The sequence below is a fragment of the Panthera pardus genome, unplaced genomic scaffold, assembly GCF_024362965.1.
Source record: "Panthera pardus isolate Hobbes unplaced genomic scaffold, ASM2436296v1 HiC_scaffold_13, whole genome shotgun sequence".
Lineage (NCBI taxonomy): Eukaryota > Metazoa > Chordata > Mammalia > Carnivora > Felidae > Panthera > Panthera pardus.
In genome coordinates, this window is record NW_026526688.1 from 74,074,949 (window position 1) to 74,102,797 (window position 27,849).

The 27,849-nt window shown below is 41.7% G+C and overlaps 1 protein-coding gene across 2 annotated transcripts in view; it reads right to left on the reverse strand.

Annotated features, from left to right (window-relative positions):
• TMEM131L (transmembrane 131 like) overlaps positions 1 to 27,849 on the reverse strand; it is a 170,188-nt gene that overhangs the window by 139,603 nt on the left and 2,736 nt on the right. For both annotated transcript variants that reach the window (XM_019441230.2, XM_019441228.2), the window contains exon 3: positions 21,178 to 21,221. In XM_019441230.2, coding sequence (XP_019296775.1) covers positions 21,178 to 21,221 — 44 coding nt within the window. The remainder of the gene's footprint in view (positions 1 to 21,177; positions 21,222 to 27,849) is intronic.

The following is a 27,849-nucleotide window of genomic DNA, read 5'->3' on the forward strand; positions in this document are numbered from 1 at the left end:
TCCCACCTTGCCATCTCCTCAGCATGATGTCCTCACTGGTACTGAGGTGAGGAAAACTTTCCCCAAAGTCCTCAAGCAACATTACCTTCAAAACTGTCTTCACAGGGGCACCCGGGTGGCTCAGTTGGCTAGGCATCCAACTCTTGATTCTGGCTCAGGTCATGATCTCATGGTTCATGAGTTCGAGCCCTGTGTCGGGCTCTGTGCTGACAGCTTGGAGCCTGCTTGGGATTCTCTCTCTCCCTCTGCCCCTCCCCCCTCGCATGCATGTGTGCACATTCTCGCTCTCAAAAATAAAATAAACATGAAAAAAATGTTAAGCTGTCTTCATAAACATCCAACCCTAAATTAGTCACTGGCAAAATTGAGGGAACAACCATGACACTGTAGTGGTCGTACTACACACACATCTATGCAAAGGGGACTGACTTAGATGGAAATGTGTCTCTGGTGTAGGGGTTAGGGTTAATCTTCCCTACCATGCATGGCCGCCCCAGCTAAATAATAAGATTGGCGGACGGGGGGGGGGGGTGGTTCTTGAAAGGTAAATATCCTTTTGGCCCAATAGGTCTCCCCATCTCCACTGTATTTATCCTTTATACACTAGGCTTCCACAGAAAATTCTTCCTAAATAAAGTGTTCAGTGATTTAAAATCTTGTGTTTCGTTTTTTGAAACTGTAGTTTTGGCCAGTCTTCTGAAGTAATGCCTGGGCAAGCTACTAGTCAATCCTTTCTAAAAGAACTTCTATCCATTAAATCTATAGCCTAATCTATTTTGCTACTCTCACTCTGAATGGGATTCTCTTCAACCGGCCGCCTTTCTGATTTTCAGTTACACCACCCTGCAGTGAAGCTGGCTTGGCATTCAAAGGCCTTGCTGGCACTCCAGGAATTCGTCTCGACTTCTTTCCCAGCTGGGGCTGACATCCACTCCCTAAGCACCTGTAGAGCCACCCTGTTAACATGCTGAGGCAGTTTCGTACTTGCTCACTAAGTGGCTACTTCTCAGTCTCCTAGGACCCTCTCACCCCTCCCCAGGATTGAGCAACTAGTGGGTAAAAACACTCAGCAGAGCATTCCCCCCCTCACGCTGTGCTCCCAGCACCCCTGTCTCAGAGCTGGGTCTAGAATATGGCCTATTTAGCCCACTGCCGTCAGCTCTATTACAGCCCCTCTGACAACTCCAGCCCCACAATCCCAAACTCCTGTAACCGCTCTTCCCTTTTGTCCTTTTCCCCGCCCCAGAATCGCTCCTCACTGGCAAGAAAACAACTTCCCACTCTTCAGGAGAGACTACTTTATTAAGCACGGTCCTCAAGTGGACAAAAACCACCTTAGCAAAAGGGGATTTTGCTGGCTCCCAGCACTTGGGAGTTTATCAAGAATTATAGTTAGATATTTCTTTATCCGTTTCCCTCTTTATTGTGAGCGTCCCTAATTCAAGATGTCTTATTTTTAATATGTACCTTATAGCTTAATAACCAAAAATAAAAATAACATGGGGCACCTGGGTGGCTCAGTCAGTTGAGCATCCGACTCCTGGTTTTGGCTCACGTCATGATCTCACAGTTCATGGGTTCGAGCCCTGCATCAGGCTCTGCGCTGACAGTGCAGAGCCTGCCTGGGATTCTCCCTCTCTCCCTCTCTCTCTCTCTCTCTCTCTCTCTCTCTCTCTCTGCTCCTCCCATGCTCACTCACGCTCTCTCTCTTTTAAAATAAACTTTAAAAATTAAAAATAAACAAAAAAATGAAAATACAAATACCATTTCACTACCAAATGAAAACAGTGAACACTGTCAAGGGCACTCTCCCAGAATGCCCAAGTAACTCTGCTTGTTTGTGCAGTATCGTACGGCTATTCCCATGCTCTGAGCAGCATGTTTTAAGGGCAAAACAAAGCAATATTTGGGGAACTCTATCATAGAGCCTGGCACAGACCTGGTCAACATTAGTACCTTTCACTAAAAGCTTTTTTTTTCTTATTGAAGTAAAACTGACATATAACATTATATTAGTTTCAGGTAGACAATGATTTGGTATTTGTACACATTGCAAAATGATCACATTAAGTCTAGTTAACATCTGTCTGTCATTTTTTTCTATCAAAAAATTCAGTATCATAAACATCTTTCTCAAATACTTTACTATACCATTATGTACATGGATATACTGTTGGACATATAAGTTGTTTCTAATTCCCTCCCAATATAAATTAGGTTGGTTACAATTTTTTTCCCAATATAAATTAGATGGACATTGTTTTAAGTACATTTTTGTGAACTTATTCTACTGTTTCCTTAGAAAACTTTTTTTTTAATGTTTGTTTATTTTTGAGAGAGAGAAAGAGAGAGCAGGGGAGGGGTGGGGGGTGGGTGCGGACCGTAACATCCAAAGCAGGCTCTGAGCTGACAACGAGAGCCTGATGTGGGGCTCGAATTCACGAACCACGAGATCATGACCTGAGCCCAAGTTGCACACTTAACCAACTGAGCCATCCAGGTGCCCCAGGAAACTCTTTTTAAAGAGTATAGTATCTTTAAAGCACACCCACATTTTGATATGCACTGCCAACTGCATTTTCCACTCTTCAGAGTATCTTTTACATGTAACCTCTTTAATTAATCCTCACACAATCTTGTGAGGTAGGTGCTACTATCGTCCCAATTTTGCAGATGAGAGAACAGAGGCTCAATTCACACTGCTAGTAAGCTACAGAGACAGGGTTCACACCCCGAGCCCAGGGCCTTATTCCCACTAGTTCCAGATTCTCAAATGCAACAATACCTGAAAAAAGTATTCTCCCCTGGAAGCCAGGGAAGGGTGTCGGCCAGATAGGCGTTTCCTAATGCTGCGTGGCAGCCACCGCTAAAAGGATGACAGCCTTCTCAATCTCACAGCAGGTCATGTGGAAGCACCTACAGGTGTGGCGCTGTCCGAACACCTTCCACGCATTTATACACTTCTTATAACAAACTCCATAGGAGGTACTGTTAATAATACCCATGTTTTAAAGAAGGGAAACCAAGACACAGAGAGTTTTGGCAAATTGCCAAAAGTGGCCAGCTAATAAGTAGGAAGTCAGATTCAAACCATGGTGGTCTGGCTCCAAGCACATCATTTAGCCACTGACTATACTACCTTGAGGCTGGAAAAAAATACCCTACCCCAGGTAAACATTACCATATCCGCCTGTGTCCCACCATCTTATTTCACAGCCCTGCCCACAACCACTTCAGGTTCCTGACCTTGGCCCATTTCTTTAACTTCCTGTCCCTACTTCTGTCCGGGTGTCTGTCTCCTCCTAACCTCGGCCTGCTGCCCGCCCCCCCCCCCCCACTCTTCCAGTTACCCACCATTGACCCACTTTCTCTTCTGTTCTTTCCACTCTACCCCCATCCTTAACCCAACATTAGATGAAGCCAGAAAAGATGCAAGTAAAAAGAGCTCAACTAAAAACTTGGCTCATAAACACATATTACTTCATGTGTCGCCAAAGTCATGTATTCTCTTAAAACTATATATTCCTTGTGAGTAGAGCCCATATTTATAACCTAGTAGTTAACCAGTATGCTTCAGGGGCTTTCTAGTAACTAGGCAATGCCAGTTTCCTATTACCAGCATATTGCCTTTTAATCACTAATTACAGCAGAATATTCATCTTCCCCGGGTCCACTATGGTAAGTTTGAGATATTTTATGCATAACCTTGAGACTCTGACAATGATTTAGGCAAAGTTTTACGCATATTTATTATGTAATATAGATTCACAATAGTTGTTGAAGAGCTCTCCAGTTGAAGCATCATTAATTTGGAAAATGTAATGATTCAGACAAGAGTGAGCAAAAATTCAAATTTTCAACAAGCTCCCTCTATTTTTAATCCAGGTGAACTCAAGAGAAAAATATTTTAGTACTAGGCATTTAATTATTAAGAATTCTCTACAATCAAACCAACGTGTTAATTATAAGTTACCATCATCATGGATGTTTTCACCAGCCTCCTTGAGCTAAATTATTTATTTTTATAAAAGCCAGTTGTTTTAAATTTTTTTTTTTTAACATTTATTTATTTTTGAGACAGAGAGAGACAGAGCATGAACGGAGGAGGGGCAGAGAGAGAGGGAGACACAGAATCTGAAGCAGGCTCCAGGCTCTGAGCCATCAGCCCAGAGCCCGATGCGGGGCTCGAACTCACGGACCGAGAGATCGTGACCTGAGTTGAAGTCGGACGCTTAACCTACTGAGCCACCCAGGTACCCCTAAAGCCAGTCGTTTTAATCATCTTTTAGGTCAAAGTTTCCAGAACTCCATACTGCCTTTTCCCAGCTTACATGAATTAACATTTCAATATAGGTAACTACATGGTACTATTCTATCTTTTCTTGTTCTACTCAGAATAGAAAGAAAATAAAGGAAGAAATGAAAGCAAGTAAGAATTTTCTAATCATTTCAACTGACATAACACCTGTGAATGTGAGAAATTCAAAGTCTGGTGGCTTGATCTCTGGACTCCGGTCTCAGCTCCGACACCTCTCAGTTGCAGCAAGAACTGACGCTTTAAGAGGCATGGTTCTCAAGAGTCAAGATAAAATAGAGATAAGCCTATTTTCTCTCTGGTGGTTCCGACGAATTAAGTAAGCTAGAACTTCTAAAAATAACTGGAAATGTTCAATGTTCAATAAATGTTTCTACACCCAGAATCTTGGTTTCATTACCCCCGTTTTCCAGATGAGATCTGTTCTACGACCTTATTCGCAGCAAATGAGAACACACAGCCATGTGCTTTAAACTAAAGAGTGTGGTGTGTTAGCAACTGCGTAGAAAACCCAGTCTGTGAAAGCATACTTGGTTTTAACAATCAGCATTTTAATTTCTAAATGAAGTTTTTAGGCTACAAAAGGAATACATGCTCAGTATAATAAAACCATAGCAAGAAGAGTTCAGTTCAGGACTTTCCCATATGGTGCTTTTGTACAAATGTGAGTAAGACGTCCCCCTCTGGGAAGGATGTGACTCCAGGGGCAGCCTGGCAACTCCATGTGCAGTGGCATGAGGTAAAATGCTCAAGTCAGCCTGTCCCTCTCAGCCCCCCTCCATGAAGGCCAGAACAGACTTAACATTTCAGGGCTTCAATTTCTATGAAAATTTTAGGTTTCAATGTATATAAAAATTAAAAGCTAGGGGCGCCTGGGTGTGGCTCAATCGGTTAAATGGCTGACTTGATTTTGGCTCAGGTCATGATATCCGGATTCGTGAGATCAAGCCCCTCGTTGGGCTCTGTGCTGACAGTGCAGAACCTGCTTGAGATTCTCTCTCTCCCTCTCTCTCTCTCCCTCCCTTGCTCCCTCTCTCTCAAAAAATAAATAAACTAAAAAAAATTTTTTTTAATTAAAAACTAAAGATTTAATTTATTTCCTATAATAAGTACGCAAGTACAGTAAGTCTCTTAATCAGGTTTCTATTTTATGGCAGAAATCACATGTGCCGAGTGCTGCCAAATACATCCAAAACTAGACATTACAAGAAAAATACTCCAAAAGTTATATAAATGTAGAAAACTAATATTGTAATAGCTTAAATACCTTTGGATACTAAAAGTCTTTACTTGGAAAACCAAAAGAAACCTTAAAAAAAAGTACTACGTTGGGGCGCCTGGCTGGCTCAGTCGGAACAGCATGTTACTCTTGATCTCAGGGTCTTGAGTTTGAGCCCCAGGCCAGGTGTAGAGACTACTTAAATAAACTTTTTTAAAAAGTATTATGCTAAAAAAATAAATGCACAAACCATACAAATTGGAATAAAATGACTAATGGGAAAAAATACTTCAAGTTGTCTCTAAACAGACTTACAGGAGTAAAAATGATTTTTACTAACCACCTGAATGATTACAGAGTGACAGAAAACGGACATGGACCATTGAGAAAATAATACAAAACGCCGGTGACTTAATTTCATAGGATTATCTACCTGATCAAAATCCCTAAAGATGGGTGTGTAGACAAGAAATGCCTGCCATCCAGACTCTAAATTCTCCCTTTCTTCACCGGTTTCCTGTTCTACTTACTTCCTGTCTACTCCTCCTTCTCTTTTATTAGTCAATATTACAGGTGTGCAGGTCTCCTGGAGCATCTCCTTCTCCAGTTTCCCCATTTATCCCCAATTCAAAAGCAGAAATAAGAAAACATATATAACGTGCACTCAAGTGACAGATTTTGAACTCAGCAAGAAACCAGGTTACCTGGTATCTGTGTGTCCATAAACCCTCTTCCATGTGCCACAAATACATTTCAGAACTCACGAGGACCATGCCCATGAAACATCTCTGAACTGGGACATGGTTCTGTCGTGCCTGTTTGGTTTGGATTTGGCCTCATTTTTTTTTTTTTTTCAATCTAGAATTTCAGTTTCCAATAAGGAGCAACATAACTTTAATGGGCCTTTAAGAAATTTAGGCAATTAGGGATAACCTTCCTCCCTTAATTATGGTCTAAATGTGGTGAGTTAATGAAACCCCTTCCCAACTACCTAAGCATACTTTCAAATTAAAATAAAGCCTGAACTGACTACCCAGGTTAAATGGATTAAAAGATTAAGGCATCGGGAGCCAGTGCTTTCTTTCTCCCTCTCTCCCATTTCAACCACAAACCACCCCAGCCCTCTAAGGACTAGAGGAGTCACCGTGAAGGCGCCCAATTACCCACGAATTACACCAACCGTAACCAATTTCAAGATCACAGATCAGGCTTTCCCAAAACATGAATCTGCTAATTAAGTTACATGAAAGTCAAACTAACAGGCAATTTGGATGTGACATTCATCCACCTGAAAGCAGACTGATGGGCGAAGTATTAAAAAAGCTCACAATAACAGAGCTACTCCTTACAGTGAACAATATTATACACCTGGCTAATTGCAATTAAAATACATGGAAGCACAAAGGGGCTAATCTTGACCCGAGCATTTCCAGGAAACAGCACCAAACCAATAAACGACTCACAGGGATCTGCTTCAGCTTGTGAGAAAACCCACAAGTACTCATCTGCAAAGTTTAACTGGTAAGGAAACAAGTTTAAGGCACTTACACCCACAAACACAACACTGCGAACATGGCTACAGTCTTAGTAACTGCATTTTTCTGAATTCTAATCAAAGGAGTGTGGTTCAATTTCAAGGCTTTGTCTGTCTGTTAAGCTTTAGTATATACTGAAATACTTGTCCATCTTCCCACTCATTTCCCACAAGAAAAAAAAAAAAATCCGTAAGAGAAAATACTTGTTCCCAATGATCATGTGTAAATAACATAGAGTCATTAAAGGTAGAAAATGATATACTGAAACCCTAACCCACTGTACCTTCTTTATGTACCTTCTTTATGTACCACATAAAGAATGTGACCTTCTTTAGAAAAAGGGCCTTGCAGACACAGTTAAGATCAGGCTATAACAGAGTGGGCTTCTCGTATAACTCAACTGGTGTCCCTCTAAGAAGACGGCCACGTGAAGACACGGAGAGACACAGGGAGAATGTTGTGTGATGACAAAGGCAGAGACTAGAATGACATAGCTACAAGCCAAGGAACCCCAAAGGTTACCAGCAAGCCAGCAGAAGCAAAGAGGCAAGGAAGATTCTCCAACAGGTTTCAGAGGGAAGGTGGTCCTGCTGACACCTTGCTTTCAGACTTCTACCCTCCCGAGCTGAGAGAGAATAAATTTGTTGTTTTAAGCCACCCAGTTTGGAGTACTTTGTTGTGGCAGCCCTAGGAAAAGGGAATACACTGCACTTGAACTTGGGTTTCTTCCTCTTGCATTTCTCCATCCTGCCCCCTCAGCTGGCAAATACTCCCACTGCACCATCAAAGAACTGCAGGGAATCCCCAGTCTGTGGTTTGGTTGGGGAAGCTCTCTCTCTCTTAAAGTGTCACATGACAGGCTAAGCTATCTGGGCCCTTGTCCCGACTTTCTTCCTTCTTTCCAGCTCCCACCCTGAGCACCATCCTGCTCCTGTCCAAGCATCTGTGACCCAGGTGGGGGTGGGGGGCGTCCAGGCAGGATGGGGAAGTTCCCTTCCCTGTGGGCGGTGCCTGTTCTGCTTCCGCCCACCCCAGTTTCTCACAGAATTTTTAGAACACTTCTTTCAGTTTTTACTTAAGTAATATCCTTCCTCACGCCCCAACACCCCCGCCCCCCACTACAGACTCACACACTCTCACTCTCTCACACACACAGCCACGTGCCCAGAGGGAGCTGGGCCAGGAGGCAGATCTGAATACACACACCACCCTGTACTGTGACTGGCCTCTCCCATCCAATAACTGAGACTTTTTGTTACTGGGCCAAGGTTTTCTGCCAGACTCACTTCCCTTATAATGAATGAATTATCCCCGAGAAAGTTCCTCAGTTCTCCCCTGGAAGCTGACCTGCAGTGGCCTAACCCACCTGTTTACCAGGCATGCCAGGCCACGGCAGACCCCCAACAGGTAGGCACTAAAGCTCAACCTGCAACTCCACCCTTAGCCCCAAAACCATGACAGAACTCTTGTAGAAAAATTAGAGCAACTGGCTGAAACTTGATAGCATCTGAAAAGAATATGTATATACCCTAAGTTTGCTAAACTCTTGGGCCAGTGACAGTGAGCAGCGCTGGGGGAAAAAAAAAAAAAAAAAAGCAACTGTCTCCCAACTTCCAACCCAATGTTTTACCAACAAGACCATTTCTGCTGTTAATTATTTAATCTTCAACCAAAGTGAATTTTGACATGTTCTTCCTCAGATGCCTTACCCTGGACCGATGGTTCTCAAACTTGAACATGCATCAGAATCACCTGGAGGGCTTGTTAAAACAGATCACAGGCCCCTCCCCTGGAGCTTCCGATTCAGTAGGCCCAGGGTGGGCTCTGAGAACCGGTCTAACAGGTTCCCAGGCGGTGCTGATTCTGCTGGTCCCGGGACTATTCTTTGGAGAAACACTGCCCTAGACTTGTCCTTCCTCACTCAGAACAAGCCCTGAGCCGGGCTCAACAGGCACTGCTGCTGGCCTTCCCACTGTCCATCCCCTTCTCCCACACAGGTACAGCCCCCGAGTGGTCAGTAAGCGCCACTCCCTGGCAGCTGGGTGAACTCCCCTGCAAAGCAAACCAGGTAGTCCCATCGGTCCCTAAGCCAGGAGTAGTTCCAGGTGACTCTGGACCATTTTTGACCTGGGAGATGTAAGGGGAGGTGCGCTGAGGGGCGCTCCTGAGAAAGAGACACAGGATGAAGGTTCTTTTAACCTGCCTTTGGTTGTTCCGGTGGGAGGACACCAGGCAGCGAAGCCTCAGTCCTCCTGCAACCTTGAAGGGAGCTGGGCAGCACACTGAACCTGCTGAACAGAGAGTTGGAAGGACCCGGGTGCCTGGTGCTGACGCTCACCTGATGAGTAAACCAGCCCAGAACCACCCAGCCTCCGGGCTTCTTGTGATATAACACGTCCTTCATTGTTTGAACTGGTTGAGTCAGGGTTTTCTGTCACTTGAAGCTGAAAACATCTAATCGCAAAGCAAAGCAAACAGGGTAATATGTCCATCCAAGAACTAAAGACAACCTCTGAGGACACGTTACAGTGGTATGTGTTCCACAAAGTAACCCTAAAATTCTGGATTTAGATTTTCCAGTTATTTCATCAAAAGCTATGCAACCCAGTATCAGGGGATGAGCAACACTTAGAAAACGCAAGAAGCTCTCTAGGACACAGTGAAGTGTTACTACACTGAAGTCCCAACTCTCGGTCTTTCTTACAAAGCCATGCTCATTTACTTCAGGGGATTGCTAGGAACCATAGAATACCAAAGAATTCAGAATTCTTACTGAAGAATTCAGTTGCTTCCACATACCAATCTTAGATTTGGTCTCTTTCTACACAGAGCAGGCTAACTGGGAAAATGGTTTTCTATTTTCCGTATCACTTTAGATAAAAGGTAGACAACAAGTAGATCTAGAGAGAGGACACCTCGGACTGTGTGCCTGTTCTGCCCCTTCATAGCCCTGTAATCTTAAACTGTTTTACCTTTTTGAACCTGTTTCCTCATCTACAAAATGGGAATCCCTGATTACCTAAGGACGATGCATATAAAAATACTTCGTAAACTATGAAGTATAATACAAGGGCAACTACCTCAGTCTAATTTTTAATGGATTGACTGGATTAGCATGGCCTGATTTTAAGAGATATAGACCAATCGTGATCCCAGAGGAATTACCTCACCAAAACTTCATACGACATACATCTGTCATAGCAATCAACTGGGACAATGGATTGTTATTCAAACTGGACTTCACCTATTATCAATAATTTAGTGGCAGCTAAAGGAGCCCAACATCCACAAAGTAGTACAACCCTAGAAGTCAACAATGTACAAGGCATAACATCAATATGAATTATTTACTATGTACATTTTCACAATGCTTAATGTAAGAGGCACACACAATGTCTTTGCTTTTACTGACGCTGTTCTCCAGGAACGACCTCAAATGCAGCAGTGGGTTTCTTTGGATATTTCACAGGTGGCAATTCATCTTTCCTATAGAAGTTTAGTTTTGGGGGGGATGGGGGATTAATATTTTTTGAAGTTTAAAAAATTACTGAAATATAGTTGGCATGTTATATTAGTGTCAGATGTACAACACAGTGACTTGACAATTCTATACATTACTCAGTACTCATCACCATAAGTACAGTCACCACCTGTCATCATACAGTATTATCACAATATTATTGACTTTATTCCCTATGCTATAGTTTTCATCTCCATGACTTATTTTATAACTCGAAGTTTGTACCTCTTAATCCCTCTCACCTATTTCATCCATCTCCCCACCCACCTCCCCTCTGGCAAACACCTGTTTGTTCCCTGTAATTAAGAGTCTGGTTTTCTCATTTGTTCATTTGTTTTTTTTGATTCCACGTGTAAGAGAAATCACATGGTATTTGTCTTTCTCTGTTTGATTTCTTTCACTTAGTATAACACCTTCTAGATTCTTCCATGTCACATATGGGAAGATTCCACTCTTTTTTATGGCTAGATAATATTCCATTGTATGTATACATCACCTCTTCTTTATCTACTCATTTATCAATGGACACTTGGATTGCTTCTATATCCTGGCTATTATAATTAACACTGCAACAAACATAGGGATGTATATATCTTTTCAAATTAGTGTTTTCCATTTTCTTGGGTAAATATCCAGTACTGGAATTACTGGATCATATAGTATTTCATTTTAATTTTTTGAGGAACCTTCATATTGTTTTCCACAGTGGCTGCACCAGTTTACATTCCCATCAACAGTGCATGAGGATTCCTTTTTCTCCACATCCTTACCAACACTTGTTGTTTCTTATGTTTTTTTAACCATTGGGACAGGTGTAAGGTGGATCCTATTATGGTTTTGTTTTCCATTTTCCTGATGATGAGTGATGTCGAGCATCTTTTCATGTGTCTGTTGGTCATCTGTGTATCTTTGGAGAAATGTCTGTTCATGTCTTCTGCCCATTTTTTATTGGATTATTCATTTTGGAGGTGTGGGTTGTATAAGTTCTTTATATATTTTGGATACTAACCCTTTATTAGATCTATCATTTGCAAATATCTTCTCCCATCCCATGCCTTTTTGTTTTGGTCACGGTTCTTCTTTGCTGCGCAGAAGCTTTTTAATTTGGTATAGTCCCTATAGTTTATTAATAGATGAGTTTAGTTTTAGCCCAACAACCACATACCATCCAGAGCCACGTCTTCTGATTGAAATATATGAACAAACTGGTTAAAAATAAAAGGAATTGGTGTGAGGGAAAAAGCAAGTATGATGCTAAAACCATGTTTCTCAAACTGGGATATGTATGTGTGTAGTAGAGAAAATAATGCCATGAGGTAAATATGGCTATCTTCCTGAAACAAACATTTTACTAAAAAATTTTTGGAGGGAACAAAGGAACAATCAGTGAGTAATTTTTAAATAACTTCAAAAAAAATTAAATAACTTCAAATTCTCAATAAATTAAAATTTTTTTCCGAAGAATTTTCATGTTCATAGCAAATTTTTAAAAACTATATCCCCACTACTTGGGGGAAAACATGGGGAAAGACTATAATAAACAAGTAAGACTTCCCTTATATCATTTATAAATTAGTTGCAAAGACAATTCAAAAACAACGGTTCTGAAAAACATCTTTATTGAGCACAACATCTGTGAAATACCATCCAGATTTCCGCAGTTAATTATTTGTAAAGCGGCAACATTCTTTTGTTACATTTATTGGAGGAGGGGTGGGAATCACTATTACTCTAGAGTCATATTTCACATGTGGAAGACTGTAACAACAAACGAATAATTTGATGACAATTCATTTGAAATTAGAGTAACAAGCTCCTGGGAGACCCCATTATCTTAACACTTGTGTTCCTAGACAGAGAATACTGCCTTGGGAAATTATATTTCTGTTCTGAACCTTGAAACCCCAAGCTTTGCCGCCCTCTTAAGCAGTAAGAAGTTTGGCGTCACAACACATCCAGAATGCCTTCGTAGAATTAATCACTACTGCTGCCAATGTATTGGGATCCGTCTAAAAAGGACTTTTATTTTTCATCACCCCATCAAGATGAATGGGTTAAAGAGCAACCCAAAGCACAATTCTCACTACATAAAAGAAGCCCAAGACAATCACAATGTCAGCTCATCTCTAACTCTGTCACTATAAGCTTTCTTGAAGAAAGAAGCTGAGTTCCCAATGGCAAAACACTCAAGTCTCTCTCTTCCTCATGGTGGTACCTTCGCTCTGGCCTGAAATAAGCCCCTTATAAATCTTCTATGTACTTTTAAGTAACCACATTGTCATTCCAACAGCTAGGCTGTTGAATCTGCCTAGCTCTTACTGCAGGATGCACACCTGACTGAACAGACTCCACAGAGTTAGGTTACTGTTAAATGTTTGTGACAGGTAGCAATAATCAGACAAGCCACCCAGTGGCATATGGAATGAGGCCAGCCAAGAGTCAGCCTTTGAATGTTGAATTAAGGCACTTGTCCTAAAGCAATCCTTCCTAAAGTAACGAACGAACACCAAGTTTCCGGCACTGGATATGCCATGTTTACGGGCCATACCCAGGCTCTCCAGACTTCAATTCCACTTTATTGTTTCAGGAATGGGAACATTAATGAAATGTTTTGCTTATTTTTATTCTAGACTAACTCTTCAAAATACACCTGGAATTATTAAAATTGGTTCAAATATCTTTTTTGATATAAAGATATAAATTAGCACAAGCCTGATCACTCTGGAGTCTGTAAGATAAATCTAGGGAAAATAATAATTTTTTTAGAGGAAGTAATAATTTCAATGAAAATCTGAATTTGGATACTGATCCTATTAGACTATTTTTCTAATTCCACTTGAGGGCTAAATAATTATATAAATAAGTTTCAAAAGTTTTGCTAAAAGTTTCACAACCTAAAAAAAAACAAACAAGGTTTTTGTGACTTGAAAACAATTTTAATATATGCCAAGAACCCTGTTTAAAACCTTGTATTCTAAGGATATCTAAATTATGAGATCTATTACAGTCAAAGAAAATTCACTTTACACTGTTACGGCCATGAAGATGATCACTAAATGCATTCATTCCACAGCCCTCCCAGGGCCCACATGACCGTGTAGAAGGTCTCAACAGGGCACACAGAGATAGAGCTAATCACCCATTCTCTTTTAAAAAACACACCAACTGCAATAACCTAATTTAAAAACCACAACCTCTAATACTAATACCAGTCCTTGGACTTCAATGGCAAATATAACTTGTGGGCTTGGATATGAAGAACATGTGGAACATTATAAGCAATCAATCTAAAAGACTTAAATTTAAAAACAGGAGCTTACATCCCTTCATTTGGCAGGTCTTCACCCAAGTGTTAGTTAGGTACTAGGTTAGGTGCTGAGGAATCAGTCAAATGAGACTCAGGACAATCCTGGGACAGGCAATTTTAAAACAGGGATGAGCCCTGTGCTAGGAGAAGTGTCATCGTGTGCCATGTGGAGTCGGTCACGTGGGCAGGTTAGCCAGAGAAAAGAGAGAGAGCACGAGCCCAAGTGCAAGAGGGGAAGTGAGAAGCAGGGGCAGGAAGGCTGAAGAGGTGAGCAGGGCCTAGATCACCCAAGGCCTTCTACACCATGCTCAGGTCTTCTGCACTTCATCACGAAGGTAAGGTTGTTTGCAAGAGGAATGGTAGGAAAGGATGTATGACTTGGATACATTATGCAGGGAGGAAGACGAAGAACAAACCTGGGTAGCTATAAAATGGAGGCAGCAGACCATCTGAAGAAGATGCAGCCATACCTGATGATCATCTACTAGGTGGGGAGTATGAAGGATTCGGGGGGGGGGGGGGGCCATCCTGGTTTCTGGCTTATGCAAATGAATGCACAGTGCAGCAGCGGGGGAAGGGCTGAGAAGGACCCGAGCCCAAGAGCTCAGTTCCAGACACACTAGGTTAGCAGCACCTGAAAGCTAAAGGGAGCTCTCTGTGGGCAACTGGGCAGGTGAGACCCCTGGCTCGAAGGTACAATCTAAGTGCAAGTTCTTTCTACATAAGACCCAAGAGAACAGGTGAGATCACCTGGGGAAACGGCAGAGGGAGAGAGAAGCAGGCCCACAAGGGAACCCTGAGGAGGCACACAAAGGTTAAAAAGCTATGATCCTGTCAACAGGTGAGGAACTTTGAGGTTGCGCTGGAAACACAGCTTTCAACTTCTAAAGGAGAACAAAGAAAAGTGAAAAGCAGTTCCATTCCCTGTGGGGGCTCTGAAATCCCCTTGACTGCCAAAAGAAGTTTCCCTAATGATTAAGTCGTTTTTGTCTGCAATTATATCTTTCAGTATGTTGCTGAAAGGTTAACAAGACTTTCTGCACGTTCTGACTTCAAGGATCTGCCTTTAACTGATGTTAAACTACTTCAGGAGAACACATTTTGCTGCTGTTACTGATCATATAAAAACACATTAAAAACACACAACACAATGACAACTTCCACAGACGCTGTACCTGACCAGTCGGTACTGATGATTTTTATATAACAATTTTTAGAAGCTGACGTACTATACTGTTCACCTCGGCGATGCTCACACTTTTCACATTCTAACAAATTATACCCCAACAAGGCTTATGGGAGCTGTGTACAGAGCCAGACAACCTTCCCAGAGAGCATTCAATTCCAGCAAGAGCTGAAGTCCAGTCTCACTTGCTCTCATTGCTTCAGTCCCAACCGCAACCTCTCTCTCTCAGCAAAGAAACTGATTACTGCTGATATTTGAGAACACCCCAGAGAAAAATGGGGACGCAGAGGCAAGAGGCAAGAAAGTCTTTCAAATATTGCTTTTCTGGCATTCAACCAAATATAATTACATAGCATTCATAGAAGATTAAGTCAAGTTAATACAAACAAAATCTTCAGTGAGGCCAATTTCCCTGAAAGCTTTCCCAAACTCTGTTTGAGATCACAGGCTGGCTACTCCAGAACCCTCCGTCCCAGGATTAATGGTGGTCTGCTTCGGGCCCTGCCCTGGGCCATCTGGAGAGTGAGACACAGAGCCCTCCTCCTCTATCTAGATTCTCACCGGGGACAGATGTCAGTGCCACCTACACTTTTCTTGGGACATCTGGAGATTCTATTTTATGGTCAAATCTCTCTTGAAACTCTCTTCTCTCTTGAGTCCCAAGAAAGACTCCTCTATGTGAGTGCTCTCAGAGACGAGGCATTCATGTTGTAGAATTCGTAAGTACTGACTCTACTGACTTCAAGTCCAACTTAATATCATTGAGAATTGGCCTTGTGGGGTAGTAATTAAAACAAAAATCTCAAAAATGTTTGAAAAATGTGTAAAGAGGTAGTAATAACTTCATAAATAAGATTTAGGATAAAGGACATTAGCCTAGCAGAGCAAATCAAATATTAGATTACAACCCAAAGTATAAATTAATATCCATAAGTCCATATACTGATATAAATGACTGAATGAGAGAAAATAAGCAAATTTCCCATAAAGAAGAAGTCCAAATAATTTATGCAGGTGGAGCTTAATTCCATTTAATGACTTATCTCCAAAGAGTGTAGCATAGAAAGATGGAAAGAAAAGAGTTAGCCAGGTGATTAAGGTCAACATCAAAGTGATAAGCCATGCTGATAGCAGATATCCTCAATATGTGATGAGAATACCAATGTATAGCTGTGGCCTTCTTCCCCAAAACGCATAATAACCCCAGTCTAACAAAGAGGAAAAACATCAGGCAACCCCAAACCGAGGGATATTTTACAAAATACCTGAGCAGTACTCCTCCAAACTGTTAAGATTTCAAAAACAAGGGAGGTCTGACAAACTGTCACAATCAAGAGGTCCTAAGGAGACATGACAACTAAAAGTAATGTGGGATCCTGGACAGAGAAATGACACCAGGGAAAAATTTGTGACGTTCAAATAGTGTGGAGTTTAGTTCATGGTAATGTAGCAATGCTGGTTTCTTAGTTGTGACAAACGTGCCACAGTAATGGAAGATGTTAACTGCAGGATAAACTGCATGAGGGGTATACAGGAATACTCTGCCATCTTCACAGCTTTTCTGTAAATTTACATCTATCCTAAAGCCAAAGGTCTGTTTCAACTGTAGCAAGACATTATATGAGCTTTGGAGGTATTAAATTTTTCATTAAAAAAAATTCCCAGGGGCACCTGGCTGGCTCAGTTAAGCGTCCAACTCTTAATCTCGGCTCAGGTCATGATCTCACAGTTCAGGAGATCGAGCCCCACGTCAGGCTTTGCGCTGGCAGCACAGAGCCTGCTTGGAATTCTCTCCCCATCTCTCTGCCCCTCCTGTGCTCTCTCCCTCTCGAAGTAAATAAACTTAAAAAAAAATCTCCAACTGTGCAGTAAAGGTAAGTGAATACTAAGTACTTAGGTGACTCATTTACATACCACGTGACATCACACTTACAGAGGGAATTCTTGCCAAGGACTCGAGAACCTACATTTTCAGAAAATGGACACAAAGAAAGTTTTCTAATAGCACCATCCAACCCATGTCATGATGTCATCTTTACACATAAGGAACAAATTCTAAGCAAAAAAAAAAAAAAAGGCCAGAAGAAACAAAGAGGAAGAGGCTTGGAAGTTTGGAAGTCAAGTTAAAAGGAAGGCAACTATGGATAACATGACAGCAAAATACTAGAATATTTTATATCGAGAAGATTAAAATATATAAATCAGGGCTGATCGAAATGTGAATCATGATTAAGAAATTTTTTAATCAATCCAGTCGTGGCAAACAGCATTTCTTTTTTTCCATGAAATAAGATGGACTAAAAAAATTCTATGGATGGGTGGTAGTGATTGGTTGCACAACAATGTGAAAGTACTGAATGCCACAGAACTGACATTTAAAAATGGTTAAAACGGTGGGGCGCCTGGGTGGTTTAGTCGGTTAAGTGTCCGACTTCAGCCCGGGTCATGATCTCGCGGTCCGTGAGTTCGAGCCCCGCGTTGGGCTCTGGGCTGATGGCTCAGAGCCTGGAGCCTGCTTCCGATTCTGTGTCTCCCTCTCTCTCTGCCCCTCCCCCGTTCATGCTCTGTCTTTCTCTGTCTCAAAAATAAATAAACGTTAAAAAAAAAATTTTTTTTAATAAAAATAAAAATGGTTAAAACGGGGGATGCCTGGATGGCTCAGTTGGTTGAGCGTCCGACTTTGGCTCAGGTCACGGTCTCATGGTTTTCAAGTTCGAGCCCCACGTCCAGCTCACTGCTGTCAGTGCAAAGCCTGTTTTGGATCCTCTGTCCCCCCTCTCTCTCTCTCTGCCCCTCCCCTGCTCATTCTCTCTCTCTCTCTCAAAAATAAATTTTAAAAAATGGTTAAAATGGTAAGTGTAATGTATATTTTATCACAGTAAAAAAATTTAAAATAGAAAAGAGTATGTCCTAGGTGGTAAAGGTAAGCACTATTTGGTAAATAAACCATGTGCATACACATTCATACATCCACATATATGCCTATGGGCAGGTAGGTAATCTTAATGTAAAATGCATCTCTTACCAGGAGTCACTGTCAAAAAGCCCGAAAGCCACTGTTCTAAATCACTGCTACAATTCTCTCTCCCCACACACCTTCACAGCAACCTGACACTATGTCAAAAGACCAACAGGAATAAAATCTACTAATACCTTAAAGTCTGACAGAAAACTGACGAAAAAAAACCAGCTCCCACTGAGAGGAAAGGAGAGAACCGAAGCAATCTACAAAACAGGAGAACAAAGGCTAAGGCCCGAGTAACAGGCTGGATGCACCCACCCCCGGAGATGCTGCCCAGGCCTTCCATGCTCCGGACTCACAGCATCAACTGCCTCCCTGCCATCTCCAGACTTGTCATACCAAGTCTGACATTCCGATGAGACAACCAACCAGAGTTCCTGATTTCCCTCCCCCTAATTCCTTTCCCATCCCTCCAGATGCTCAAGCCAAATTTTAGAAGCCCTCCATGACATACTTCTCTTTCCCTCACTCTCCACCACTGACAGAGCAATGAATCTGTTCCACTCCCAAAATTCATCTCAGAACTTTCCACGTCCCTTCATTGCCACTCCCCCCAGCCTCGTCTGAACAACTGCCAGCATCCTGCACCTTTTCTTAATTCCACACACTCTAACAGAGGATTGTGACAAACTCTGAACTCTGCCCCATATATTTATCCTCCATTTAAAATTTTATACAATGGGGGCGCCTGGGTGGCGCAGTCGGTTAAGCGTCCGACTTCAGCCAGGTCACGATCTCGTGGTCCGTGAGTTCGAGCCCCGCGTCAGGCTCTGGGCTGATGGCTCGGAGCCTGGAGCCTGTTTCCGATTCTGTGTCTCCCTCTCTCTCTGCCCCTCCCCCGTTCATGCTCTGTCTCTCTCTGTCCCAAAAATAAATAAAAAACGTTGAAAAAAAAAATTTTTTTTAATTTTATACAATGAATTTAAATGGTCACAAAGAATGTAAATCTCTGGTATATTATAAATGATGGCATCTTTAATAAACTCACAATCACTTCTTAAAATATATTCAACGGAATCTAAATACCACTGCAATGAAATCCATCATCATCCATTTTTTTAAGTAATCCCTACACCCAACGTGGGCCTCAAACTCATGACCCCAAGATCAAGAGTCGCACGCTCTACCAACTGAGCCAGCCAGGAGCCCTATCATCGCCCATTTTTTAAAAACACATCTATAAGCATTCCTGAATAGCTGCATATTCCCTCCAAGGATTTTAACCTAATACATACATCTTTATGTTCAAATACTTGTGCAACAAAACTATGGGTATACATTGAAATAGGCTTTTTAAAAAACATTCCTGTGACCACAGGGTTCAAATGTTAAATATTTTTTTCTTCTGAATTGAGTTACCATTACAATTTTTACTAGTACAAAACTGATCAACAAATTTTATAAATTTTGATAGGAAATTAAACATAAAGAAACAAATTTACTGAAAATGCATCCTTTAATGAAATGGATGAGTGTCTTACCCCCTATCATTGGTTCATGTAAATATTATATTTAATATAAGCACTGAAAAAGCTTGTTTACATAAACAGATGTGAATGGAAGGAGCATTGTTATAGCACTGTCCCTATATTCTCTAAACACCCTCAGTGTTTATCCAAAAATCACAGTGATCTATGATTAAAAATAACTTTTGGGGCACCTGGGGGGCTTAGTTGGTTAAGTGTCCGACTTCGGCTCAGGTCATGATCTTGCAGCTTGTGGGTTCGAGCCCCACCTTGGGCTCTGTGCTGACAGCTCGGAGCCTGGGGCCTGCTTCAGATTCTGTGTCTCCTTCTCTCTCTGCCCTCCCCCACTCATACTCTTTCTGTCTCTCTCTCTCAAAAATAAACATTAAAAAAAATAATTTTGATCATCTATCAACTGCCAATTTGATTATGTCCTTAAATTTTGTTGAAAGATTCAAAAGCCACCAGAGTTACAAAAGAATTTGTCATCTAATCAGAGTTAACTGCTTCTCCTAACCAATATCAGCATTTCAAAGCCACACCTCTGATTGCCCAAGATGAAGTACTCGTAAGACTGGGGCTGGGTAAGAAGTATGCCTTTCTTTTGTAAAGTGGAGAAGAGAGATTACAAAAGAAGAGGTGAAAAAGGATAACTCACAACCTCAGATCAATTTCAGGAGACTATAGGACAGTGGGATCTAAAAGCTGATTCCCTGGAAGTTATCCCTGTGCCCAGGTACCACTTAGAGTCTCCATGCACCTCCAAGGGACCAGACATCTCAGTTTGACAAGTGACCGAGACTGTACCACGACCAAAGTATTCTCTTAAAAATGTAATTTACACCTTTCAATTTGCTAGCCCCTGCTTTAAATCCTTCAACAAACCATACCACCCTTAAAAAAACAAAACCCAACCTCCGTAATGTGTTTTCTAGGGTCCTACCTCACCTCACTATCCCACAAACCACCCAGGCCTTCTCCAAGTTCCTGGAATGCTGCCAGTGCTTCCTACCTCAGGGCCTTTGCACCTGCCATTCCCACTGCCTATGGTACGTTCCCTCTGTTTGCTGCACGGCCATTCCTCCACATCCTCCAGACTTCAGCTTAAATGTAACCTCCTAAGAGGGGCCTCACCTGACCACCCCTTCTTCTTCATTATACTATAGCAATCTAATTCTTGGTAGTTATAACTGCAATATTTTGTTTTATTTACAGTAATGTCTGACTACACCGCTATATGCAACACAGGTTTTGTTCACTGTTTTATGCCCACCACTCAGCACTGTGCCTGATGCTCAACAGATATTTGTGAGCAAGAGGACAGCATAAGCATGCCACGAAAAATGTGAAGTTGAGAGTGCATGTGAGAGTATGTGTGGGGTGGGGGGGCAGGGGGGTATTTCTAACAGCTTTCTATACAACCTTATTTTAAAACAAAGTCATATGAATTATCAGAGAGTATAGATACCCCAAATGCCAAAAAGAAAGGTATATTACAGATATGTCAAACACATAAACATAGCTGTACATATACCAAGACTTTGACAGCATCCAAAGTGAGCAGCAATATTCAGCATGCAGGTATTTGCTCCTGTTGTTTTTCTTACCTCTGCTCTTGAGAATGTTCCTCCATATCCTCTTCAGAATCACCCTATTGATAAAAGAACATGGTTTAACAGTTATTTCAAAATAACACAAAAATCTCCAAAAGAAACAGTTCTTCAAATTAAACACAGGTAATAACCTTGTAACGAATATCTAAAAACAGTGCCTGATACACAGCAGGCATTCAGTATCTACTGAAAGAATAACACTAGTAATGACACCACTAAAAGCCATAAACAGCCAAGTGATCCCTTAGATATTTTATGTAAAGATCCTCATTTAAAACCACAACCTACATAATCTCAAAATTAGTTTGACATCTCTTCTCTCCAAGAGCCTTTTAACATTTAAGTTACACAGGGACACCTGGGTGGCTCAGTCGGTTAAGCATCTGACTTCGGCTCAGGTCATGATCTCACAGTTTGTGAGTTCGAGCCCCACATCAGGCTCTGTCCTGACAGCTCAGAGCCTGGAGCCTGCTTCAGATTCTGTCTCCCTCTCTCTCTCTGCCCCTCCCCCGCTCATGCTCTGTCTCTCTCTCTCTCTCTCTCAAAAATAAATAAACATTTAAAACAAAAAACATTTAAGTTACACAAAAGTCACACAAAATAAAGTTTAACAATATAGGAAATGGATCGGTTAGCTCGCAATCCCCCAAATGGATATCTGACGTATTTTGACATCAACATAAAAAAGGCTGATCAATTTTATAAATAGTATAAACATCACACTCAAAAGCACTTCCAAAATCCTCTCCCAGACTTACCAGGCTAAAATCTAACTACATGTCATATAACAAGAGGGTAAAAAGAAAAGGCACGTGAAACCAAAACACAAGGGCAGATCGGATTAGATACTACATGTAATCTGCCTGACGGACTCTATCTTGACCATTCTTTCCCGAAGCTCACCATTGCTGGCTTCAGGAATACCAAGCCTTCCTGGTCCTCCAGCTTCTCTCTAACCCTTGGCTCTCAGCACTTACTGCCTCATTGCCCTCTTCCTCCCTGTCACTGCCAGTCCTCCTGGGCCCAGACTCCCTACACCAATTCGAACCATAGGGCCCAAATCCCCAGTGCCAGCCCCCATGCCTCATTCAATCACACGTGTGGATACTCAGGGAATGCCTATCTTCCCCGAGAGCAAGACTCCTGAGATTCTGGTGAGCACTGCACCAAGCCATGGCCAACAGATGGCAAATACTCCACAATACTTGGAGGATGGATTCATTTACAGCTTCAGCCCTACTGGCAAATGCCTCCAGGACATATGCATTTTGTCTCCCCAGAAATAGTTACAACCAACACTTACTTATCAACATCAGGGGCCCCTGCCAAGTGGTTTCTGTTCTAACGCGCCTCTTTCTGTCAAGGATACCAACATCCTCCTTGACTCATGGCAAACCTTAAGGTCATCTTACACTGCTCTCCTTCCTTCGCCTCCAGGCATAAAGACCTACCCACTCATCTGAAATAGGGTACAGACCTGTCCTTTCTTCTCCATCCCTTCTGCCAGCAAATCAGCCCATACTTTCAGCACCCCAGGCCTCCATTACTACCACACACAGGGCTTCTTCCTCTGTTTAAGACTGCTGCCTCCAGGGGCACCTGGGTGGCTCAGTCAGTGAAGCGTCCGATTTCAGCTCAGGTCATGATCTCACAGTCCATGGGTTTGAGCCCTGCGTCAGGCTCTGTGCTGACAGTTTGGATCCTGGAGCCTGCTTCAGATTCTGTGTCTCCCTCTCTCTGCCCCTCCCCACTCATTCTCTCCCTCTCTCTCTCTCTCCCTCCCTCCCTCTCAAAATAATAAAAACATTACCAAAAAAAGAACAAAAAACAAAAAACAGACTGCTGTCTCCAACCCATCCCGTGTGCCACTGCAAGACCAATTTTCTTCACCATCAATCATGACTTACCACCCGCATGGTATGGACCCAGCATCCAATGTCATTGCGTTAATCTCTGCTCGAGAGCCTTCCACGACTCCCTAACTGCTAGTCAGATGTACTCCAAGCTCCTTAACCTGTAACTGAGCAACTGTCAATTGACTTCGCCATAGCCATCTCAATCTCTATAGCCACACTTCATCAAGTGCTCTGGGCTCCAATTCAAAGCATCAACTTTAAAAACACTGAACTGTCACCCATGTAAGGGTCTAGACAAGGCCCCATTCACACCTTTGCTAATGCAGCTCTCCAAGTGCCCTCCCACCCTTAAGCTTTAACAGACCCCTCTAATACACACTGTTCTTCCTCTCTCCTCTCAGTTCCTACATTTCAGCACTTGAATGTTATCTCAGGGTATTACCAGCCTTATCTCCCCAACACCACCAGGCTCTCAAAGGGCAGGAACCAAATCCTGTAATTCCCCCACCCCATCCTTTAGCAGTGCCTCAGGGCCCTTGCACTAGCTATTCTAAATCTCCCACTGCTTTCAAGGGTTGGTTCAAATGTCAAATATATCCCTTCTCAAAGGGATCTGCCTTGACTTAAATTAAAACTCCAGTTCCCATCACCTGAATCTTCTCCAGTCTGCCACCACAAAGCACTGATGCCTTCCTAACAGACTAAATAAGTGACAATTTATTCTACTCCTTATTTACTATCTATATGCCTCCTGTAGACTGGAAGCTCCACAAGGGCGGTAGTTTTTGTTCAACGTGACACCCACAGCACATAGACCAGTGCTTGGCCCACAGTATGCACTCAACAAACGTCTGCAGAGCTAAGCACCATCTAGCTGGTTCTTAAATGCTAATGGATATATACCTTACACCTGCTAGAATGGCCATTATCAAAAAGACAAGAAATAAAACCTGTTGGTGAGGATGTGGAGAAAAGAGAACCCTCCTGCTCTGTTGGTGGGAATGCCAACTGGTGCAGCCACTGTGGAGAACCGGATGGAAATGCCTCAAAAAATTAAAAATTGATCTAACAATTGCCCTTCTGGGTATTGATCTGAAGAAAACGGAAACACTAACTTGAAAAAGTATCTATACCCAACAGCATTATTTACAATAGCCAAGACATGTAAACATCTATCCATTGATAGATGAATGGATAATGATGTGGTGGTTTGTGTGTGTATGCAGATATATGTGTACATGCATATAAATATATATATATATGTATACATAATGAAATACTATTCAGCCATTAAAAAAACACACACACAAAATTGCACCACTTGTGACAACACGGATGGACTGTTACGGCATTATGCTAAGTGAAATAAGTCAAACAGAGAAAGACAAATACTTTATGGTCATTCTCAAATACAGAATTTAAAAAACAAAAACAAATACCAAATTCATAGATACAGACAATAGACTGGTAATTGCTGGCAGGGGGTGGGGTGCAAAACGGGTGAAGAAGGTCAAAAGGTACAAACTTCCAGTAATAAAATAAGTGAGTCTCTGGGGATGTAAGGTACAGCATGATGGCAAGTTAATAATACTGCACTGCATATTTGAAAGTGATTCAGAGTAAACCTTAAAAAAGTTCTTATCACAAGACAAAAAAAAATGTTTTTATAATTGTGTATGGTGACAGATGGTAACTAGACTTACTGTTATGTTGTACACCTGAAACTAATATAATGTATGTCAATTATACCCCAATAAAAAGTTTTAATGCTTTTTAAAAAAATGTTTTTAATGTTTATTTATTTTTGTGAGACAGAGAGAGAGACAGAGTGTGAGCGGGTGAGGGGCAGAGAGAGAGAGAAAGGGAGACACAGAATCTGAAACAGGCTCGAGGCTCTGAGCTGTCAGCACAGAGCCCGATGGAGGGCTTGAACTCCAGAACAGTTAGATCATGACCTAGGCCAAAGTCAGACGCTTAACTGACTGAGCCACCCAGGTGCCCCAATAAAAAAAATTTTTAAGCAAAAATGTAGAAAATACTAGCGGATATGACTATTGATTATTTTTAAAGACTTCATTAAGCAAATTTTTCTAACTCAAAACAGAACATGAAAGTATCTCTCTCAGACACAGGAACTTTATCACAACACTTTTCCTGGTCAGACTGCTAAAACTCACACAGAGCACAGGCTTTAACCCTGAACACCACCTGGGTTCAAATCACACCACTCCTGCTTTCATATAGCCTTGGGCAAATTATTTAATGACTCTGGGCCTCAATTTCCTCATCTGTAAAAATCAAGTCATAACACTTCACAGTTTTTCATGTATTACCATGAGTATTAATAACTCATAAAGTGCTTAAACAATGCCAGTGATATTCAACCCATGTCAGCTATTATTTTTTTTATGTTGATAGTGGAAGTAGATTAAGCCCAAAATAAATCTCTATAACAAAAAGATTTCTAAATACCAGTCAATGATTCACTGACTGGAGCAAGATGCTATTACATAACACAGTACCTGAGATAATAAAGAATTCAGATATTCAATGTACCATTTCCCGTTTCACTTTCTACTAGTTTCCGTTATCTATACCCTCAGACTAAAGGGGTAAGACATGAGTTTTTTAAAGGCAGAGACTCTTTCTTATTCATCACTGTATCCCAGGGGCCTAACTGGGTCAGGCCCATGCTAAGCGTCTGCTAGATGAACAAACAAGGCCAGAAAAGCACTGAGCCCACCCCCCCCCCCAACCCCCCACAAACAGACCAACATGATTCTGTATCAGGTAACAGCTGTTCTCACTCAGCACCAATGTCTGTGTCCCAAACCTAGCTGGGGGGGGGGGGGGGGGGGAGGGGGGTAGGAGCGAGACTTCTCTTCTCAGCAAAGGCTGAATGCATTAGAACAAATTCTAGATTCCCTTCTTTCTACTAGAACTGATACAAAACAACAACAACAACACAATAATAGGAAATCAAAGCTTAAGGCATTACACCTGCCGTCTTCGAAACTAACCTCATAAACAGGACAACACACTGGTAACTGCCTCTCCTCCCCTAGGAAGAACTCATGGGCTAACCACTGAATGCCTTCTGTATGCAGAACCATGGGGCCACAATGGGCCCACCAAGCTCAAAAGCCCAAACCCTCTTACAGGAAATCCAGTTAGGGCAAGAAGGCACCCCCAAGGCAAAGGAAAAACTGCAGACACCTAAGAAACTCAAAAGGAGAGAAATGACAGTGCTGCTGCCTAGTTAGAAGTCTAGAAGGACTGGCTCTTTGGGAACAGCAGGGCAATAGCATTCGTCCTTCCATTCAACAGATACCTGTGGGGCCTCCTCTGCCAAGGGTCAGGCTGTAGGGAGCATCCTAGATGACTGACTGGAGCAACACACCAGGTCAGATTGCGGAAGGCCCCGAGGGCCAGAGCAGGTCAAGGGGATCAGCGGGATTTTTACTTGAAGGCGAAGTAGGAAGGTGCACAAAGCAGTATCTTGGCACACTCGCAATTTCTTCTTGATAATAAGCTAATGAAAACATTTTTTGGTTCCTAACCATCACCACTTTGGATTCAGTGTGTTGAAGGAGGGGTAAAGACAGAAGAGGGGGAAAATTCTGTAAATGTAAGAATAAAATCGCATTTTTTTCTTCCTTCTCATCATCACCAGGGATAGAGTTTTTTATGTTCCTACACCAAAATATCCTACCACATAAAACAGCATCTAACAAAAAGACATGAATAATATTATGTATCTATACAACTGCAGAGAACATACAGGACTGAGTTATCTGCACTGGTTCAAGCCCTTCAAAGTAGGAAAGCTGTCCCATGCTCTCCAGGGACCAAATCTAGGAGTCAGCTGAGATACTGACAAAATAATAGGTAACATACATGAAGAGCTTACTAAGTTCAAGATACTTTTAATCCTCGCAAAATCCTCTGAGATCAACACTGCTATTACCCCCATTTTGCAGGTGAAGAAACTGAGGATGAGGGGTGAAAAGGGATGGAACCGGGAGTCAAATCCTGGAACCCTGGACAGAATTTGGAAGATGATACCAATTCAATTGTTATATTTGTTTTTATTAATGATGCACTCTTCTAGTTCTTGATCACTTAAAGACCCATTAGAAAAAGGAAAAAAAAAAAAAAAAAAAGATGACCCAATCACCAGAAAACATTTCCAAAATAAATAACTATAAATAATTAGTGGTGGTAAATGTTAATATTCAATTCTGTAATGCCACATCTTCTGGGGCTCCCATTTCACCTATCACTGACAAATCTTAGCTTCTGAAGCTGCCTCGGAGTCTTCTGAGTGAAAGGAACCCAACCTAGAAATTAATTAAGGAGAAACCCTCAAATTTAAAAAACACCTATAAATACTCCCTTTTCAGCTGACTCCATGACACACGAGGGAGCTTTTTTTTTTGGGGGGGGGGAGTCAAAATACTTTGAAGAGAATTCTCTAAAAATAACTGTCTTCAGAACTCACTGTGGTTTATATGTGTATATATTATATATATGCAGTTTAGAGAGATATGCATATAAAGGTGCAGTTTAGATAAATAATATAGATGCATATATATCCTCACCCCCACCCAGGTATGTGCAGGGTAAAATAGTCTCTAAAAGATACACATATAGACAGAAACGAAGTATTTAGAAAATTATTTTGAACACCAGTTTCACTTTCATTATAGCTTTGATTAAAATAGTTTAGTTATAAATCCTTCTATACTGAGTAGTCCAGAAAGACAGCTTCTAAATTGTGACTTTTTTTTTTTACCAAAGCAAACTGTAT